This window comes from Heptranchias perlo, chromosome 6, assembly GCF_035084215.1.
Source record: "Heptranchias perlo isolate sHepPer1 chromosome 6, sHepPer1.hap1, whole genome shotgun sequence".
NCBI classification, from domain to species: Eukaryota; Metazoa; Chordata; class Chondrichthyes; order Hexanchiformes; family Hexanchidae; genus Heptranchias; species Heptranchias perlo.
Window position 1 is genome coordinate 41,061,183 of NC_090330.1, and position 12,666 is coordinate 41,073,848.

At 45.6% G+C, this 12,666-nt stretch overlaps 1 protein-coding gene across 2 annotated transcripts in view; it reads right to left on the reverse strand.

Annotated features, from left to right (window-relative positions):
* The window catches only part of LOC137322931 (coiled-coil domain-containing protein 138-like), a 109,525-nt gene that overhangs the window by 82,705 nt on the left and 14,154 nt on the right, over positions 1 to 12,666 (reverse strand). For both annotated transcript variants that reach the window (XM_067986168.1, XM_067986169.1), the window contains exon 3: positions 12,289 to 12,358. In XM_067986168.1, the coding sequence (XP_067842269.1) occupies positions 12,289 to 12,358 (70 nt within the window). The remainder of the gene's footprint in view (positions 1 to 12,288; positions 12,359 to 12,666) is intronic.

Sequence of the window (12,666 nt, forward strand, 5' to 3'; positions counted from 1 at the left end):
TTCTTTTATAATTTTAAAAAGAAACAAAAATCTCTCAAAGAAATCACTAACTTGATCCATAAATCTGTATATTTTATCTTCGAAATACTGTTGTCTGCATAAGTAGGTCACTATCTCTGGGAATTGCAGTTGGAGTTCTATTTAGTTCCAGACACTAGCAGTGTTTTCCTGGGCTTTCTTGCCAATATTTTGAGCTCTGAGCATACTATGCCCATTTGCAGCCCATGACAATTAGGAGGCTGACAAAATAAAGTCACATTGCTCTATAGCAGAGTGGACAAGCAGGCATGTTTATCCTACTAACATGGGTCCAGCTTAGGAGGGAGTCTTTTAGGACAATGGAAATTGTTTGGAACTAGATTAGTGACTGCAATAAAGGGCCCAAAATTAGGAGGGAGGTGGGTTGGCAGCCCAGGGTGGGGGGCGACTGGGCGCGTGGGTAACGCGCCCAGTGAAATCGGGGTGTTCTGCACGCGATTGCAGCCTAATTGAACGTACTTACGCGTGCTTCCGGGTTTCCCGTACCATACCTGCGCAGCGGGCGCGCTGCACACCCGCATCACAGGCTGTCAGCAGGAGGAGCCCTATTTAAAGGGGCAGTCCTCCAATGCTCCTCCTGCAGCAAAGAACCAAATTGGCAGCATGGAGCAGCCCCGAGGCAAGGCTGCTCCAAGGTTCTCAGACTCCTCACTCCAGGTGCTGCTCGGTGGGGTCAGGAGGAGGAAGGAAACGTTTTTCCCAGTGGACGGGAGGAAGTGGCCAGCCTCTGCCACCAAGAAGGTCTTGCTTGAGGTGGTGGAGGAGGTCAGCAGAAGCAGTAACATCTCCCGAACCTGGGTCCAGTGCAGGAAGCGCTTTAATGACCTAACCAGGTCAGCCAAAATGAGTATACTTACGCATTCTCCCACACGCCGTCTTCCACATCACCTCCACCACCACACAACTTCTTCTGCACTGCCACCACAATGCTCTCGCATCACTCCTCACATCCACTCAACCATCATCTTCACCTTGCCTGCACTTACTCGCTGCCCCAGTTCCTATTCGAACACTACCACACAACCCAATCCTCATACAATCTCATGGTTATATATCACACGCACCCTCCCATGCATCTCCCTCATGGTCACCCCCACCCACACCAATGCATGCAGCAGGTCACGATGCAACCATCACTCAATCACGCCTCTCTGTGTTTTGCCTTGATAGGAGAAGAGATGCCAGAAGGCCCAGGAGAGGGATGGTGGCGAAAGGGAACTTGGAAGTGGGGACGCCACTCAAAGCGCTCCCACGTCTCACCCGTTTCCGCCGTCTCAACCAGTATCCGCAATGCTGCCTCCTCTCCAGGTGGCCGAGTCTGCCCCTGCACAGGTGCAGGTGGAGCAGTCTTTGGAGGGGCCCTCACGGGCACCGAAACCCAGAGGGTGTCTGCGCAAAGCATCTCATTGGTCAGAGCGTGGACAGGAGCAACCTGCCACTACCTCTGCTGAAGCCACAGGGGTAGTACCATGTCGGGGTTCCCGTAAATGTGAGGCTAAGTTTTTGTGAGTACAAAGGGGATGCACAAGGGTATATGACAGAATGTCATGTTTTTCATTTAGTTTTGTTTGTTTTGCCAAGCACATTAAAATTTGTTATCACCACTACTGCCACGTCTTTGCAAATCTTGTCTGGTTTGTGCAATAATACCCTTTCCTGAGGATCACCATGAAGACCCACACCTGATACCACCCATTGTGTCATTGCAGAGTGGGTGTAGGTGTTTGCAGGGCTCTTTTGTGCAGACGACAGAGAAGCCGGCGATGTCCCCGGTGGCACCCTAAAAGGATCCGGAGGAGAAGTTGTTGAGGGCAGTGGTGACTTTACAGCGACAGGTAAGAAGATGGTGCTCGGGCCAACCGGGAGCAGCTCGACATCAAGGAGGCTGCAGATGTCCATGACTACATGTCGAGTGACTCTGAGCCTCCGTGTGCACTGCTGCTCAGAGAGGTCCAGGAAGCTGAGCCTCGGTCTGTAGACCCTGTGGCGAGGGTAGTGCCTTCTGCGACGCATCTCTCTCTGTGGTTGCCCTCCCTCCTGCTGTGCAGGTGGATGTGTCACAGCACTGTGTTGTGGAGCTCCACGTGTCAGAGGTGGACGGCGTGGACGGCGAGGCTGGTGATGCTGTTCGTCCTCCGACGAGGTCATGACTGCAGCTACGGCGGCCCCCATTTGCAAGATGTACATTTAAGGGGGTCCGCAAGGTAGGTAAATGTGCCTGCACACCGGAGTTGAGGTTCCAAGTTTGTGAATTTTTGTGTTAGGAGGAGGGTGGTGCAGGCCAAACTTTGTCCAAAGTGACAAGAGTGGCTTCCTGCAATGAGTGGGGGTCTCTTCCCCCCCCCCCCTGTCAAATGGACCTTTGCAGCTCCCACAGGCTGGTGGCTGCAACACGTCTGTTTCAACTGGGAGTGTTTCCCTCAGTACAGGAAACACACTCAGTTGAAATGAAAATCCCACCCCTCCTAAAATAGCCTCCCAATCAGGTCTGCAAACAACCTGAACTATCTAATTAATTGGTTTAAGTGGGATCCCACCGGCTTTAATTGCCGGTGGGAGTCCCGCATGCGGGGGCTGCGCGCACATCTAAGCGCATCATTGGGGAGCCTGGAAGTGAGCGGGTTGGAGCCAGGCTCCGGACCCACCCCGGGAATCCCGAATTTTAGCAGCCCCCCTGCCATGAACACACCCGCTCGGACATCCAAAAATCGACCCCAAATTGTCCTGCTTTACTGTTTTGGCGAGTTATCTCAGTATCTTTTAAAGTTAATAGTCACCAGAAAGAAAATCATCTCATGCACAGATTACTGACTTTATTTATTTCAGTATGATCTTGCTACCACAGGCTCAACCTTGCTGTTTCCTGGCATATTTCCCCTTACTACTCCTGCTTTTTCAGCCTTCAGATTTAAGCCAACCTACCCAGATCCTAGACTTTACTTCTCCTGCACAGCAATAATAGTGCGATTATATAATACAGAAGTCCACATTAATAACAGAAGTAAAACTGTATTATGCCAATAAGATTCATACAACAACAAATAGAGAAAAAGAGAGAAAACTTTCATTTGTATAGCACCGTTCACATCCTCGTGATCAGTCTAAGTGCTATGCAGCCAATGATGAAGACACATCAACAATAATATTAATGTTAATTAATAGTGCAAACAACTATATTGCATACAGGATGGTGAATGTTTCAAGTGGACTGCCCGAGCAGGTGGTCAAAGCTGATAACATTAGTACTTCTGAAAGGAAGCTAGAGATGCATTTGGCAAGAAAATCAATAGTGCCATCAAGCAAGTAGGTAACATTCATGCCACAGAAGTGCTAGGTAGTGACCATGTCCAGCCATCTCCCCTTGACCTTCAACGGCCCACCAACACCAATTTCCTATGAACGTTTAGAGGCTCTCCATTGACCAGACGCTTAACTGAATGTTGACTGTTAGGATTGAATCTTATGGTTTCAGAAACCATGCAATCAAGCTCACAATAACAGATTGTCTTTTAAGACTTTATTAACAGAACTGCAAAATACAGAAAGAGTGGAATTACCTCAAGCCAGGAACAGGAGTACAGTGGTTTCAGCATGTTATCTTCTTAAGTCTGTTCTGCCAGACACCAGCTACACTATTTATATTTATATCCAACTTGTTTACTATATTTGTGACCTGGCCTTGCTCAACCATAACAAGGACTCCGTGCATTGTTCTAACTATGACCCGAAGGCTATTTCATTATCAGATATAGATACTATTTCCTTGTTTTACTTGTCCATACAAAGACCATCTGTTGACACTTCACCTTTCTATACAATTGTAACAGACGTGAGCAACGACTTAGCTTATTATTATACCCGTACCCAGACATTACGGTTTTAGCAATGCTGACACTCACCAATTTCTAAAGATTATACTCAAGGTTGCTTAGAAGCAATCGTCAGCACAATAGTCTAAAAAGAATACATAGCAGTTCAAGGTTTGTGATACATACGCTGGCCGCACTTCCTACGCTATATGGACCAGCCATATCAAAGCAGTGGCTACAAGAGTGGAAAGAGGCTGGGTGCTCTGCGACGAGTGACTCATCTCTTGATCCTTCAAAGCCTATCTGCCATCTACAAAGGCTCAAGTCAGGAGTGTGATGGAATACTCACCACTCGCCTGGATGGGTGCAGCCACAGCACTCAAAAAGCTCAACATCTTCTAGGATGCAGCAATGCGCTTGATCAAGCCCCAGGTTACGTGTCTCAATAACTATTCCTTCCACCACTATGGCTGCAGTATGTACGATCTACAGCACCTCCCTCCCCTGTGACTTCTATCACTGGGAAGGACAATAGCAGCAGTTGTGGGAATATCATCACCTCCAACTTCCCCTCCAAGTCACACATCAGCCTGACTTGGGCATACATTATCGTTCCTACATCATTGCTGGATAATTATCCTGGAGTTCCCTACCTAAAACCATTGTGGGAGCACAATCACAATAAGGACTGCAGCAGTTCAAGACGGCCCACCATCACCTTCTCAGGGCAACTAGGGGTGGGCAATAAATGAGCCTTGCCAACATCACCCAGATCCCCAGAACACGTAATACAAAAAAAAAATCAATTGAGGAATATAGTAGTGAACTGTACATTCTGTTTCTGACTAAACAAAATTATCATTTCCAGTCCTGTACATTTCTGTTTTCCTGCATCCCTCCCTATCTCACCCAGTTTTCTGCTCCCTCCCATCCTAGGTCATTGTCCCAGCTCGTCTGCGCAAATGTGACATGGTACACACCCAGCCCTCCACTCAGGCACAAGATCACTTTTGTGGTTTAGAGCCCTGTATCTGGTTTCAGGTCTCCCTGGTAGGAGAGGGGAAAATGAAAGAGTACAAAACATACAGGAATAAACACATACATAGAGAGCAGGGGAGAGAAAAGTTTTGAATGTCAAACATACAGAGAGAAAGAAAGAAAAACACAAACTGCATGAGAGGCATATAGAAGAGACAGAGAGGGGGGGGGGGGGGGAAGAGGGAGAAAAAAGTGCTTGTAGATGGCACAGATTGAACTTTCAATGTTAAATGCTGAGTTGAAAAGTCACAGTTGACTGTCATGGCACACTCTGTGCTCTGGAAGTTGCTAATATTTTGGTAAAGGTTAAAATTATTTGCAATATTAGGGCTGATTTAAAAAAAATACTTTGCAACCAATCTATCTCAAGCCAACTGCTCCGTTCCCACTCTGAGCTGGGTTACTGATTTTTTTAAGGATATATTTGCTTTAGAATATACTTGTTAGATTTAAATGAAGAAAATTTTTGGGTTATGGATCTTTAAAAGCAATGTTCATGTTATGGACTTTAAAACCCACTCCTTGGATATTGCTGTTGGTAAGGAGACAGTAGGATACCTAATTCAGGAGCCACTTCCATGAAATGCTCAAATATTAAGCTATGGGAAGACCTTTCAATTGCTTAGTGCTTTCCAAACCTAGTATCATGTAGATGGGAACAACATTTCTAAAGTATTTCCACTTAAATGGTAAGCATGCTAAAGCAAGGTGCCTGATGGGGAGCACAAGTCGTTTAGAGCATGCTCCTTATGAGAAACTGAACAGAGTGGGATAAGTCTAAGTCAATTTCAACTTGAACTGAGTTTATCTTGGCTCCAACAGCTCATCAGAGTTTGCTGAATGAAGTCCAGATCAGTAAGCTAGGATTCCTGCATCCAAATCATTCTTCAGTTGAGATCACCCCAGCTCCCACTCTGAGCTATCTGATTTAAAAATTTACACACACACACACACACTTTCATTTTTAACTTCAGACCTGCAGCCCTACCTAAAAAAATTTACAACTTCTGTCGAATAGCCCCAACCCCTGCCGTCTCACAAATTTACAACTTGAGGCCGCCAGTAAAGTTGTTGAAACATTCATGCCTTCAATCCCATCCAAGTACACAGCCCCTTCCCCACAGTCTCCGGAAAAAAATTTATAAAAATTGGACCTGTGCCCCATCAGGCCCTGCTCTCTGAGATTTAAAATACAGCACCATTGAGCCCTGCTCCGGGCTGTTTCCATGATTTCACTAATAAAAGACATTTTTTAAATCAGTCCCCATCAGGACCACTCTTCGCAGCTCCAACAAGAAAAAATTTAAAATGTAGCCCTGTTCTTCAATCTTTGCCCAGTTGACTGCTAAGAAATTTAACCCTTTCTTCTGCGTTAGGCCCTGCAGCCAGCTTTCCTGTCTCTATTTACAGTGGAGCACCACCCAGCCTCATTCCTCCCAGCTCTGCAATGCTACCCCTAGAAAAAAAAAACTACGACCCGCTCCTGAATGTGCTCTCCTTTTCTCAGCTCTCCAATGTTAGTTTTAAAAATTGTTTCGCTAGTCTAAACTTTTTAAAAAGTAAAATTACAGCCTCATTCCTACCTGCAATCCCTGCTGAAAAACAAGTCTTGTATAATAAAACCACTGGTTCTCTCTCACTTTCTTTCTTGTTCTTTCTCTTTATCCCCAATCTTTTCTCTCTGTTTCTCTCCTCTTCAACTTTTCTGCCAGCTCTGCTGCCCCCACTCAGCCCCGCTACTTTGCCTCTACCCCCTACACTGCTTTGCGCTCTCTGACACCTCTCTTTTGCTCCCTTTCTACTTCTTTCTCTCCTCTATGCCTCTCTCGCTCTCTCCCTCAGACACTATCTGCCCCTACTGGGTGTCTCTCTCTCTCTCTCTCCTCACCCCCCTACCCCACATCTCTATCCTGACCTCTCACTCTCCTGGACCCACTGTCAGTCTCCCCACACCCCTCTCTCACTCTCTCTATATCCCCCCTCTCATAGCTCCCTCACTTCCCCACCTCTCAATTTCTTGCCCTCCCACTGCTTCTTTCTCCACCCTCCTCTGCGCATCTGCTTTTCTCCTACATTCTCCTTCTGCTCCTCCTCTATCCCAGCCTTGTCCCTCTCTCTCCCCTCCTTCATGCCTGCTGAACAGAAAGAGGTGTGATGAAAGAAGTTGGAGGCCATAAGTTACAATGGTGAGAACGTGAGGGACAGGGTCAACTCAGTCAGTTACAATGGTGAGAGCATAAACAGGGCCCTGGCTAAACTTTGTGAAGTTTGAAATGAGGCGGGAAGAAGAAATCAAACTGGCTGGAATGGGGACGGGGTGCTGTGACTTTTTTTTTTATTCGTTCACGGGATGTGGGCGTCGCTGGCGAGGCCAGCATTTATTGCCCATCCCTAATTGCCCTCGAGAAGGTGGTGGTGAGCCGTCTTCTTGAACTGCTGCAGTCCGTGTGGTGACGGTTCTCCCACAGTGCTGTTAGGAAGGGAGTTCCAGGATTTTGACCCAGCAACAATGAAGGAACGGCGATATATTTCCAAGTCGGGATGGTGTGTGACTTGGAGGGGAACATGCAGGTGGTGTTGTTCCCATGTGCCTGCTGCTCTTGTCCTTCTAGGTGGTAGAGGTCGCTGGTTTGGGAGGTGCTGTCGAAGAAGCCTTGGCGAGTTGCTGCAGTGCATCCTGTGGATGGTACACACTGCAGCCACAGTGCGCCGGTGGTGAAGGGAGTGAATGTTCAGGGTGGTGGATGGGGTGCCAATCAAGCGGGCTGCTTTATCATGGATGGTGTCGAGCTTCTTGAGTGTTGTTGGAGCTGCACTCATCCAAGCAAGGAGAGTATTCCATCACACTCCGGACTTGTGCCTTGTGGATGGTGAAAAGGCTTTGGGGAGTCAGGTGAGTCACTCGCCACAGAATACCCAGCCTCTGACCTGCTCTCGTAGCCACAGTATTTATATGGCTGGTCCAGTTAAGTTTCTGGTCAATGGTGACCCTGAGGATGTTGATGGTGGGGGATTCGGCGATGGTAATGCCATTGAATGTCAAGGGGAGGTGGTTAGACTCTCTCTTGTTGGAGATTGTCATTGCCTGGCACTTTTCTGGCACGAATGTTACTTGCCACTTATGAGCCCAAGCCTGGATGTTGTCCAGGTCTTGCTGCATGCGGGCTCGGACTGCTTCATTATTTGAGGGGTTGCGAATGGAACTGAACACTGTGCAGTCATCAGCGAACATCCCCATTTCTGACCTTATGATGGAGGGAAGGTCATTGGTGAAGCAGCTGAAGATGGTTGGGTCTAGGACACTGCCCTGAGGAACTCCTTCAGCAATGTCCTGGGGTTGAGATGATTGGCCTCCAACAACCACTACCATCTTCCTTTGTGCTAGGTATGACTCCAGCCACTGGAGTTTTCCCCCTGATTCCGATTGACTTCAATTTTACTAGGGCTCCTTGGTGCCACACTCGGTCAAATGCTGCCTTGATGTCAAGGGTAGTCACTCTCACCTCACCTCTGGAATTCAGCTCTTTTGTCCATGTTTGGACCAAGGCTGTAATGAGGTCTGGAGCCGAGTGGTCCTGGCGGAACCCAAACTGACCATCGGTGAGCAGGTTATTGGTGAGTAAGTGCCGCTTGATAGCACTGTCAACGACACCTTCCATCACTTTGCTGATGATTGAGAGTAGACTGATGGGGCGGTAATGGGCCGGATTGGATTTGTCCTGCTTTTTGTGGACAGGACATACCTGGGCAATTTTCCCACATTGTTGGGTAAATGCCAGTGTTGGAACAGCTTGGCTGGAGGCGCAGCTAGTTCTGGCTCGAGGCGCAGCTAGTTCAGGAGAACCCAGGCAAATTCAAATTTAGTTTTGTTGTTTGTAAAGAGCACCCACATTACTGCAAATTTGTATTTTCAAGTTGCAAATTCACAATCAGATGCCCACTCTTCATTTAAACTTTGAAATCAAGAATGAGAAATTACTGACTTTTGAACAGAGCACCATCTAGTGGCTTGATTCAAAACTACACAATCACATCCAACTTAAGTATTGAAATGTGAGCAGTACACAGCAGAACAATGTCTGCGATTAGCGGTTAGTTTCGAACTTGTGAGACAGTCACAAATTTGTTCCCAGCTTCTCCTTGATTGCAAGGCCTGTTTCTTTGCTGTGAACACTGTGTAACTCACAGTAGTATCTCTAGTTATAGTTTGGGTGGTATGTATTTCCTGAAAACAAAAAGAAAGGCATCTACCTTTGCAGAGCAATCTTATTTTATTGTTTGCACCCAACAGTATTTTCTACATTACTGCATTTGGAGACACAAAAGGAAATCATTCGGTCCATTGAATCTGTGCTGGCTCTGTTAGAGCAATCCAAAACTAATTCCATGCATTGCGCTCTCCCCGTAGCCCTATGGCACCTTCTGCTTCAAATATTTATCCAATTTTCCCTTAAAAGATACAACAGTTCCTGCCTCAAGTATTCCCTGAAATGCATTTCACACTCCAACAACTCTCTGCATAAAGAAATTTTCCCTAACCTCTCTACTCTCAGTGACAATTTTAAATTGAGTACTCCTAGTTACTAACCTCTAAACCAGAGAAAAGTCTTTCCCTATTCATCTATCAAAATCCTTCATAATTTTTTTAAAAAGCATTAAATCGCTTATTATTTGCTCCATTCGATATAGATCCAGTTGCTCAAGTCTCTTCTCATAACTATAGTTTCCAATCCCCGGCATCATCCTGGTGAATCTACCTGTATGCACTCTATGACCTTAATCCAATACTGGAGGAGCAGAAATTTCCTCCAATTAAATATTTGAAAGATCTAAGCCATTGTCTTCGGTCCCCGCCACAAACTCCATTCTTTAGCCACCGACTCCATCGCTTTCCTTGGCCACTGTCTGAGGCTGAATCAGACTTTTAGCAACTTTGCCGTCCTATTTGACCCTGAGCTGAGCTTCCGACTCCATATCCTCTCCTTCACCAAGACCATCACATCACCCATCTCCGGCTATGTCTCAACTCATCTGCTGCTGAAACCCTCATCCATGCATTTGTTGCCTTAAGACTCGACTATTCCAATGCTGTCCTGGCTGGCCTCCCACCTTGCACCCTCCATAAACTTGAGCTCAACCAAAACTCTGCTGCCCGTATCCTAACTCGCACCAAGTCCCGTTCGCCGATCACCGCTGTGCTCACTGACCAGTCTGGGAACGCCTCGATTTTAAAATTCTCATCCTGGTTTTCAAATGCCTCCATGGCTTCACCCCTCCCTATTTCTGTAACCTCCTCAAGCCCTACAAGCCTCCAAGTCTCTGCTCTCCTCCAATTCTGGCCTCTTGTGCAAGTGAGTGGACAAGAAGGTTGCAGATGGAGTATAATGTGGGGAAATGTGAGGTTATTCACTTTGGTAGGAAGAATAGAAAAACAGAATATTTTTTAAATGGTGAGAAACTATTAAATGGTGGTGTTCAGAGGGATTTGGGTGTCACTGTACATGGAACACAGAAAGTTAACATGCAGGTACAGCAAGCAATTAGGAAGGCAAATGGTATGTTGGCCTTTATTGCAAGGGGGTTGGAATACAAGAGTAAGGATGTCTTGCTGCAATTATACAGGGCTTTGGTGAGACCACACCTGGAGTATTGTGCACAGTTTTGGTCTCCTTACCTAAGGAAGGATGTACTTGCCTTAGAAGCAGTGCAACAAAGGTTCATTAGACTGATTTCTGGGATGAAAGGGTTGTCCTATGAGGAGAGATTGAGTAGAATGAGCCTACACTCTCCAGAGTTTAGAAGAATAAGAGGTGATCTCATTGAAACATACAAGATTCTGAGAGGGCTTGACAGGGTAGATGCTGAGAGGCTGTTTCCCCTGGCTGGAGAGTCTAGAACTAGGAGGCATAGTCTCAGGATATGGGGTTGGCCAATTAGGACTGAGATAAGAAGAAATTTCTTCACTCAGAGGGTTGTGAATCTTTGGCATTCTCTACCTCAGAGCGCAGTGGATACTCAGTCGTTGAGTATATTCAAGACTAAGATCGATAGATTCTTGGACTCTACGGGAATCAAGGACTACGGGGATCGGGTGGGAAATTGGAGTTGAGGTCGAAGATCAGCCGTACTCTTAGTGAATGGCGGAGCAGCTCGAGGGGCCGTATCACCTACTCCTGCTCCTATTTCTTATGTTCTTACCCCTGATTTTTATCGCTCCATCATTGGTGGCCGTGCCTTCAGCTGCCTAGGCCCTCAGCTCTGGAATTCCCTCCCTAAACCTCTCCGCCTCTCTACCTCTCTCTCCTCCTTTAAGACACTCCTCAAAACCTACCTCTCTGACCAAGCTTTTGGTCACCTGTCCTAATATCTCCTTATGTGGCTCGGTTTCAAATTTTGTTTGGTAACACTCCTGTGAAGTGCTTTGGGACGTTTTACTACATTAAAAGGTGTTGTTGTTGTTGTTACTGTCCTCTCTAAAATGGGGCACCCAAAACCACACATAGTACTCTAACTGTGGCCTAACTACTGTTTTGCACAAATTTATCATTGCTTCATTATGAATGTATTATATGCTCCTAGTTACAAATGCTGATGACCTTTATAATGGCATGATCTACCTGCACTCGCACAGTTACAACTGAACTGCTAGTTCTCTATTTATCTCCACCCTTCAACATCTTTTCATTGCGTGTACAATCTTATTCCTTGCTTCAGCTCCCAATATGTATTACCTCACACTCACCCAAATTAAAATCCTCCGAGCACCTGTCTGCCCCTCCCAGTAAGCCTCTCTATATGTTCCTGGTCTTTTAAATGTCTCCTCACTGTTTACTAAATCTTCCAATTGTGTGTATCCACAAACTGTGAGATTGTGCTCTTAGGCTCAAACTGTGATTAACCTTTGCATTTCTACATGCTCACTAACTTTTTCTCAAATTACAAATTCTAACATTTTGCCTGGAAGTGACATTACAGCAATTAATTCCTAGATACCCAATTTATCCATCCCCCCTCTCACTGCGCCTATTGGTAGAGCCTAGAATGCATCCTTACATGATTAGAATAGGCATTTCATTTTCTTTTTGAAAGTGATCATCTTTACTTAACATGATATACTTTCAGCATCTTGACCTGTACCTAATTCACACTGATAAGCTTTTTAGTGCACAATTTTCTTTGCAGTTTTCAAAATCATTCACATCTAATGCTGAATACAAGGGAAAATGAAATATTTCTTAATTAACGGTATTCCCTGAAAAAGACGTTTCTGTTGCAGAAAGCCATACTCTATGTTGAGGTATACCACGCCTTTATCAGTCTCTACTCTTACCATGCAGAGTTAAGTTTTATTGTCTTGCATAGATTACCCAAAATTCTGTTATAATGCTTTTTCTCGCTGTACCTCAAATCAGATATAGGTGACTTCAAGGAAGAAGGTGAACATCTCTTTCCTGATGATGTATCCAGAACACCTAAAATTCAGGACAAAGCTGGTTTTGGATTACTCAGAATGCATAATCACACAACATAAATACCAAAAATTATAGCTGTGTACTGTACAACATAATTGCCACTAATCATTATTTAACAAGGTAAAAATTTGACAAGTGTCAGTTTGCTGGTTCAAATTTGACATCAAGAACCAGCAATTACATTCAAAAAACTGTCTCAAATGGTGAGTATCTACTGATTCTATGGTAAAAGGTTGCATGGACAGAATTTGTTAAATAGTTCATTCACTGGGGAAAAAAATTGAACTTAAGAAATCATACCAAGGTCC